Source organism: Gigantopelta aegis, chromosome 4, assembly GCF_016097555.1.
Source record: "Gigantopelta aegis isolate Gae_Host chromosome 4, Gae_host_genome, whole genome shotgun sequence".
In the NCBI taxonomy this organism is placed as follows: Eukaryota; Metazoa; Mollusca; class Gastropoda; order Neomphalida; family Peltospiridae; genus Gigantopelta; species Gigantopelta aegis.
This window is the reverse complement of record NC_054702.1, coordinates 61890016-61899520: the sequence shown is the minus strand read 5'-3', so window position 1 is coordinate 61899520 and position 9505 is coordinate 61890016. Positions and strand designations below refer to the sequence as shown.

Below are 9505 nucleotides of genomic sequence, written 5' to 3'. Positions count from 1 at the left end.
TGAATAAAGAATGGACCATACTGCTAATGGAACGGATTTTCATTTCATTTCATTTTATTTTATTATCGTGCTTATACAAATTAAGGTTCAAGCACGCTGTCCTGGGCACACACCTCATCTATTTGGGATGTCTTTACAGGACAGTTGGTTAGTTGTTACTTGGTTAGTGGTTAGTAAGAGAGAAGAGGGTGTAGTGGTCTTACACCTACCCATTGAGCCATTGAGAACTCGCTCTGAGTTGGAGCCGGTACAGGGATGCGAACCCTGTACCTACCATCCTGTAGTCCGATGGCTTAACCACTGCGCCACCAAGGCCGGTTTCATGTACGTTAGTACTTTTCGTAGTTAGTTCACATTTCCTATTTAACCATGATAATTTCTGGTATTATTATCAAAGGGAGATAAACTATATATGTTCGTACAAGATACAACTAGATTTAAAGGACCGGCCTCGGTGGTGTCGTGGTTAATCTATCGGACATAAGGTTGGTAGGTATTGGGTTCACAGCCCGGTACCGGCTCCGATCCAGAGCGAGTTTTAACGACTCAGTTGGTTTATCTCTCACTAACCACTAACAACTAACCCACTGTCTTGGACAGACAGCCCAGATAGCTGAGGTGTGTGCCCAGGACAGCGTGCTTGGTTTTTAATTGGATATAAGCACGAAAAATAAATTGAAATGAAATGAAAAAAAGATTTAAAGAAAACAAAGTTATACTAGTCAAAACAATTAGGAAAGGATACATTCAATAAGTCACATAATCTAGTTCTTAAGCCACTTATAAGCCAACGACAAAGAATAATAATTAAAAAAAAACTGTTTTTACAGTAATTTCAAATCGTGGTATGTTTCGATATATAAGAGTTTGTTTTGTTTAACGACACCACCAGAGCACATTGATTAATTAATCATCGGCTATTTGATGTCAAACATTTGGTAATGTAGTCATCAGAGGAAACCCACTACATTGTTTTGTAATGTAGCAAGGGATCTTTTATATGCACTTTCCCACAGACAGGATAGCACATACCACGATCTTTAATATACCAGTCGTGGTGCACTGGCTGGAACGAGAAATAGCCCAATGAGCCCACCGACGGGGATCGATCAAAAACTGACCGCGCATCAAGCGATCGCAATACCACTGGGCTACGTCCTGTCCCGTTTCGATATATAAAGACCAAAAGTTATCAAGTTTACCAACAAAGAAATCCTGATAAGCATCATGGAAAATCCGGCAAAAACAAAACAATGTTACATATATAAAGTGTGATATTAAATTTAAAGAAACGCCTAAGTATGAATAACTATTTTCATATGAATTGCTTCAAAACAAATAATATTGTCTTATTCATCATTGCTCACACAAGTATAATCACCAAGCTAGTCTAATTCTGAAAATATATTGGGATGTACGCACTTATCGGCATCTTTACAACTTTTAATTATCTTAATGATTACAACCTAATTATTTAGTTCATGAAATTAAAAATTAAATTATCCCCACATCTTGCGAATGTTACAAAAAGAAACAAGTTTAGTTCATGCTGCGTCTTGTATATCGACCATGTTTTGTTTGAAATGGAAAGAAAGAAAGAAATGTTTTATTTAACGACACAATCAACACAATTTAACTTTGGCTATATGGCATAGGACACAAACCCATCAATATTTTAACCTTAACGATGTGCTAGTAATAAAATGGTTTATTATAATTATAATATATGAACGAACCAGTCTTCGGTTAAGGAAAGATAAAAACAAAACAAAACAATGTTTGACTTGCATTCTGTACCAATATCAGATACACACTGATAGAGCCACCGGATGGAAAATACGGCAGTATTGAAAACGGTACCTGGAATGGATTGGTTGGCACGATAGTCAGAAAGGTGAGTTGACTGGAATGGATTGGTTGGCATGATAGTCAGAAAGATGAGTTAACGGGAATGGATTGGTTTGCATGATAGTCAGAAAGGTGAGTTAACTGCTGGTAAGCAAATCGATTCCATCATATTATACACTGTGTTATTAAAACAATAACTCAAGCTATTTCAGAAATGACCCCCACCCCTATGGGAAAGGAATGTCTACAGAGCTACAATTTAATATTAGCTAGTTTGTGCCCATAACGTTTTGCTAGATATACTAAGTTAAATTAACAAAAATACCTTACATTTAAAACTAGTGGAATTTGTTTTCGTAATGATGTAATATATATATATATATATATATATATATATATATATGTATATATATATATATATATATATATATATATATATATATGTATGTTTTACAAAATGCCCGTTTTATGTAGTTGGAAAATAAATCCTGCATTACTGAACTTCGATTATTTTGTTTTTACTGCCCATAGGTATTGTAGGATAGGACTGTTCCAGAATTGACCCCATGGGGATAGGCACTGTGATTATTATATTATGCCTGATGGGTATGCTATAGCCTTTTCCTCTCCACTTACTTGGATTCTTGACAAATCTTTATTTTGATGGTGGTGGATGTACAACAAAACTGCCCCCTGACCCCCCATGTGATAAATTCTAGAACGGCCCTTTAATAATTATGATCCTATCTATATGATATAAACATCTCTGTGTGGTTTTGCAGGACGCCGACATGATAATGGCTGACATTAGTACGACACATCTGAGATCGCAGGTGGTCGACTTCTCCTACCCGTACAACTTCGACGTTGCGACTGTCGTCGTGAAACGGGCGGCGGACGACAGCAGTTCGTACCTGAGCTACATACAGCTGTACAGGTGGGAAGTGCACGTGTGCATCTGGAGCTCTCTAATCCTGGCATTCCTGTTCATCAAATTTATAGAGTGGGTGAATCCGTTTTACAGAGAAAGACGAGTAGCTGGCAAGGGCGACCACTCCACTTCTATATTTCACCTTTTTGGAGCTCTTCTCAAACAAGGTGAAGGTTTTTTTACTGGTCATACTAGGTTGGACTATACCAATTCAAATCCCATAGGCGACCATGTTAACGTTTGTGTTTAAAAACACTATATGCAATATATCAACCAAACTATGACCCATAAATATCAGTACTACAACCCCTACCTCAAAGTATTAACTGCAGAAAATGGTACCTTTCATGGCTCATTTTCGGTATAACCAAATGTTTTTACAACAGCCCTAGTTTCGCACAAAATTTTAGTACTTTTTTTTACATGTACCCCATACATGTTCCAAGCACAAGGCTACTTGACACAGTAGTACTAGATTAATTAAAATTGTATACATTTTTAGCCCAGATGAAACTAATCTTTTTTACAACCAACACACTCACATTTATAACCAATCACAGGACTTGTGGTATTAACTTCTCTATCAAAAGTTCGGTGCACCTCGAACTTCGACCCAGCCGGAAATTAATTGGTATAGTGCTACCTACTAGTCTAGGTATGACAGGCCCGTAGGAACCGAGAGAGAACCTTGGAAAAACCTTTGCTCTTCCTACTTGAGGTCCATTCAATTCACTGTTTTTAAAAGAAAAATATCTAACTCTAAGTGAGTCGAACACTTCCTTCTAACCCATTGATATTTTGTGCTAATACTAGGATTTCGCACTTGGGTGTACTAAATGGCTCCTGTCCCTCCGGTATCCATCTTACGCCCCTGCGCGTGCTGTAACCTCACCGTGGTGCAGGGGAGTAACATTCTCTTTGAGAATGGCCAATACAGCACAAATTGAAGTTTAGAGTAAAATTCGGTGTCCGTAAAATTCTGTGATATTTGTATTTGTATTTTTGCACAGTTCTTTACACTGTTTTTGTTTAAACCTTGAATTTTTATATTGATGTTGATCATCAATTTATTTATTTGCATTACCATAGTTTGACACCCAATAGCCGATGTATTTTTCGTGCTGGGGTGTCGTTAAACATTCATTCATTCATTCCATCTTACGAGCATGTATATATGAGACTACACTAAGCACGTTAAAATCTAGGAACCACTTAAAATATTTTGAAATGTAACTCCAGTGGTTGCATGAAATAATCTCTTGTTCAGATTTTAGTGTTTTCCATGGTGCGGAACCATGTCCCAGTGTCATCTTGCCTTAATCAGTGCATTTATGTCCTGAGATTAAACAAGCCTTTTTCAATAATTATAAAATTGCCTTTATAAAACACTCAAAAACTGTATTATTAATTAATAAGATATCCCTGTTATATATTTTACCATTCATTTATTAAAGTAAGGACATTAATTACATTTATTTCTATTTTAATTAATGTTTTGTCTTTAATGAGAAGAAAAGTGTCCTGAAAATAGTCAAAATGAATCAAAACCTAAAAAGTGTTTAGTCTACCATGCCTTGCCAAATATTTAGGGAAAACACTAGATTTTATTTGCAGATCATAACTCTTCTCAAAAGACCATAGCATGTATCATATATAGTCTTAGTTACATATTATTGCGAATTTAATTTTGTTGTTATTGATGTTACACAATTCTTATCTCTGTTTGCTGACACCGGATCGTTTGGTATTTTGCAATAAATTGAATTGAATTGAATTGTACGGTTTCTTGAACAAAGATATAACTTAAAGCCGCAGACCCTAGACTTTCGTTAGAGTAAAATAGGTTTGGTCATTACAGTTTTTTTTACCACGGACTTGTGAAGGTTTTTTTTCCAAGTTACTGCTGTTTCTAGTGTTGCAAATTGACTTGATTAACCCATCATATTTCGCGTTATAACATGCAGATTGTATTAGAATTGATATTTTGCTGTCCTTAAGGTGGACGACCTATAATAGCGGCCTCTCAGTCCAGGAGACTATTTCTTGGGACCTGGTGGATATTCGCGATCATCATGGCCACGATCTACAGCGGAAACCTCATCGCCTTCCTGACCGTCAGAAAACTGAAACTTCCATTTGACACGATAGCCGAGATGGTCAGCCAGGATCAGTATAAATGGGGAACGTACGGAGGTTCAAATTACATCGAATTCTTTGAGGTATGAACACTTGTAAATCTGGGTGAAAATACTGCTGCTTTTCACACCACAGTTCTTCTTTTTAACCGTTAGGAATTCAGTTCTTCTTTGAACCGTTAGGAATTTTGAATTTAGTATCCACTCGAAGTATTACAGGTAGTAGGGTAGAGCACATTTTATTTCTTCTTTTAATTCCTCCAATTTTCTGCTATGACTGGTATATCATATAAAAAACCACACCCTATTTGCAGGTATTTATTGGGAAGCTCCAAATATCTTATATTCGGCAACAATTCCTTTTCATTTACTTCTGTATCAAAAGTCAGGTGCACCTCGAACTTTGACGGATGCTATTTGATTTAGTACTACACTTCAAAAAAAAGTAGGGGAACCTGAAATATTAATGTTAATATCAACTATTAGACCGAACATACGTTTTGACGACATACATCCTAGTAAAGAACGTTCAGGTCTGTTTATGAACACACCAAAACACATTCCATAGTTTGCACGTGCATCACGTAGTTGCCCCGTGCACGTGCGTGGGGTGTCATTCTCGATTTTGACAATTTCAAGGAATATTATTTCTGTCAATCGTTTTCATTCTGTTGATCATACAGTTGTTATTGTTTTGTTTCTAGTCATTTTGTGTGTTTGAATTTGCGATTTACTGATAAAAAAACGTCAACTTTCAAATTTCACTTCTGACTCAAATCGTCCTTCAAGACCGTTGGTGGTCATACAACCTACTGTAATACTGAACTACCGGTTGTAATGTTTGCCCAATGAATTCACTATTATAAAATAATCATTCCCCACAGCTAATATACCATACAATTTGGGGAGTTGTAAATTCTTATTAGAGTTCCCCTACATTTTTTGAAGAAAAAATATATATATATATATATATATATATATATATATATATATATATATATATATATATATATATATATATAAGCCATAAATCAAATAATTCAAGCCTTTTATTAAGGATTCTGATTGAAATACATCATTTCCAGACATCAAAGGACGAAAACTTTAAAAAAGTTGCCGAGGGATTTAAAAGATTTCCAAAAGAAGACCCATCAACTCTGAGCACCAAAGCAGAAGAACATCGACTTAAGGTGTTGAAGGGGAACTACTGTTTTATAGGAGGGAAGCCAACCCTGGAATTCTGGGTCAGTCAGAACTGCCAGCTGAAATTACTCAGTGAAGGATTTTATTCTTTGCTGTATGGAATCAGTCTGCCGAAAAATTCACCGTACACTAAACTTTTTTCTGACGAGTAAGTATATTTTGGTTTCTGGTTTTAAAAGTATTGCTAGATCCAAATTCCAAGCCACAAAAAAATAAAAAATAAGTAAGTCTGCCACACAAACGTGGATATTTAATCATGTTCATAATATTATAAAATTAACACAAATATTTGGAAATTCCTATTCTATTTAAATAAACTTATAAACAAATTTACAAAACCAAGATATTCATACTGTATTATAAACACTTTTCGTTTTTGGTACTAAAATGCTAAAGTAAAGCAACCCACCCCCCCCCCCCCCACCCAACCCGACCCCCAAAACCATCCAATCCCCCCCCCCAACAAAACACAAAAACCCCAACAACAACAAAACAAAACACCCCCCCCCAAAAAAAAAACACCTAAAAAACCTAAAAAATCAACCAACAACCCCCCACCAAAACCCCCCCCAAAAATCCCAAAACCAAAACAAAACAACAAACATACAGACGAATTACAACCATTTTGATTTTTGCAAAAACAAATAAACATATGTACATGTTGGATGTATTTCAATGCAGACCGTGGGTCCTTTGCTGTATCTCCCCAGGAAATGATTAATTTTTACGTCTCTTTGTTGCGGCAAACGGGTCGGGAGTGGCTGTCCTCCTACAGACGAGCCACAAGATAGAGATTCATAGAATAAACCACTATTGTGCCAAATACCCATTCGACTCTTCATTGTGCAGAGATACGGTCCTGGGCCCCATTCCACAAAAGAATCGTAGCTACGGTTAATTGTAGTGACTTACGGTGAGCTTTACGGTTAGCACACGTAAACTTTACAACTGTTCCACAAACGTAAGTACCCTTTTAAAGGGACTGTCCTGAGTTTGCAGCACTTTAATACACTAATACAATTTTGTAACGAAAAGAATTACACATTAAATACATTTTCTTGTTTAGAATACCAGTGTCTGTATATTCAGGGTGTTTCTCATCTTCCTAATATTTATAAGTAGCCCAAAACTGGATTTAGTTTGACCTAATATAAACACTAGGGTGATCAGAAATACATTTAATATAAAACCACCAATATTTTATTTAGAAAAATATATTTCATATGTAATTACAATGGTTAAAAAGTCGAAGTTGGTTGACAAGGACAGTCCCTTTAACCATCAAAATCTTCTTTGTGAAGAAGTGCGAATTAGTTAAATAATATATTGTTTACCGACTTTCCAGAACATCTTGGATGTACTCACTGGTATCGGACATCCATAAAGTAACTCTGCCAGTTTATTTGCTAAGCGATAATTATTGCCGAATGCATAAAACATGAGTTATCTTCCGTATTTTCGTGTGAAGGTTGTATGGTCTAGACTGTTTTTCATCGAACGCCTAGTTTCATATTTAATTTGGTATATATTAGATCCATTTTTCACACAGAAAGTTAGTATCCTTCTTAGAAAATTATCAAATCATCATCTAACTAGTGGCTTACACGTGCCTCGTACCAATTGTAAATTTTCACCGTAATTTACGACGGCAGTAAGCTACACCGCGTCGTGGATCGGGCTGGCGATCGTAAAGGAAATTAAGGTCTTGATGGCAGGTATTTACGACGATAGTAGTTCTAATATCGCTTCCTGGAACTGGGCCCTGATCACGCATTACGGTTTTGTCTAAAACTAACACCTTTCTGCTTCACTCGTAGGTTTTTAGTAATTCAGTACAACCTAGAGTAAGTAAAAAACTGAACGAAACGAAACAGTGACGTAGGAAGGTACCAAATAGGGGTGGGATGGGGGCACACACACAAATTATATATATAAACCATCGCTTCTGCTACTGGATCAAGAAAAGTGTGTGTGTGTGGGGGGGGGGGGGGGCATATAGATTCTGCATTTCATATATTCATGCTTATATCCAATTGAGGTTCAAGCACGCTGTCCAGGACACACACACCGCAGCTTTCTGGGCTGTCTGTCCAGGACAGTGGGTTAGTTCTTAGCAGTTAGTGAGAAAGAAGAGGGTGTAGTGGTCTTACACCAACCCACTGAGTCATTAAAACTCGTTCAGAGTGGGAGCCGGTACCGGGCTGCGAACCCAATACCTACCAACCTTATGTCCGATCACGTAACCACCGAGGCCAGTTGGTTCTGCAACACGCCCCCCCCCCCCCCCCCCCCCCCCACACACACACACTTATGACGTAAATAAAACCTGTATCTTCTGTTTGTAGGATAATCAGCCTTCACGAGACTGGGATAATGGCGATGATGAAGGCAAAATGGTGGCCACGGAATCAGTGCAACAACGACAACAGGAAATTTGCCAAACCAATCCACTTAACTGATATCCAGTCTGCATTCTATGTCCTGGTCATTGGAGCACTACTTACCATTGTAATACTCGTTTTGGAAGTCATATATGCTAAAATTAAAACGCACTGTCACTGCTGTTCTACCTAAAACGCACAGGAAACACGTCAAGTGATGTTTTCATTAAACCAGTATTAACGTACATAATGATATTATTTTGATAATTGTAACATTTACATCTGACAACACTGATGAAGACTATGCGTCGTTTAAATGTAATGTTTATACAAGTTTGAAAAAGAAAACGTGTATGTCTTAAATGTAACGTTTGTACATATGTGGAAATCTATATTCATATGTGGAAGACAAGGTGCCACTTAAATGTAATATATGTACACATTTGAAAAAAAACAAGTGTGCCACTTAAATATCATTTATATGTACACATTAAAAAACCCAACTAAGTGCCACTTAAATGTAATATGTGTCCACATCTGAAAAACCCCAACTAAGTGCCACTTAAATGTAATATATGTACACATTTGAAAAACTAACAGTTAAAATTAACGTCTGTACATGTGTGAAAACATATGTGCCACTTCAATGTAATATTTATAAATTTGTCATTAAAACAGGAAACAATTTTAGTCCGTAATAATTCATAAACATGTTTTAAAACATAAGATTACATACAGTGTACTATGTGCGCAGTAAAAACATGTGAATGTATCTATACGTGTGTTTTATACATGCAATTGTTTTTAACCAAATATGTCTATATTCGTTCTCTAATTATATATAGATTGTAACATTAAACACGAATTCATTTTATTGTGCGTTACCTTTATCTTTTAACGTTATATTGTCACAGACCACTGACCTATTTAATGGCCTAACAAAGTATTACCTGAACAAAACCAATTCGATTTGTCCCTAAATATACTTTATTCATCCATCTTCATAA

General features: G+C 36.4%; 1 protein-coding gene across 2 annotated transcripts in view; it reads left to right on the top strand.

Annotated features, from left to right (window-relative positions):
* The window catches only part of LOC121372309 (glutamate receptor ionotropic, kainate 2-like), a 22070-nt gene extending 12698 nt beyond the window's left edge, over positions 1-9372 (top strand). For both annotated transcript variants that reach the window (XM_041498604.1, XM_041498603.1), the window contains exons 6-10: positions 1807-1894; positions 2631-2946; positions 4778-4998; positions 6000-6265; positions 8463-9372. In XM_041498604.1, the coding sequence (XP_041354538.1) occupies positions 1807-1894; positions 2631-2946; positions 4778-4998; positions 6000-6265; positions 8463-8691 (1120 nt within the window). In that variant the 3' untranslated portion in view covers positions 8692-9372. The remainder of the gene's footprint in view (positions 1-1806; positions 1895-2630; positions 2947-4777; positions 4999-5999; positions 6266-8462) is intronic.
* Positions 9373-9505: the final 133 nt, after the last annotated feature.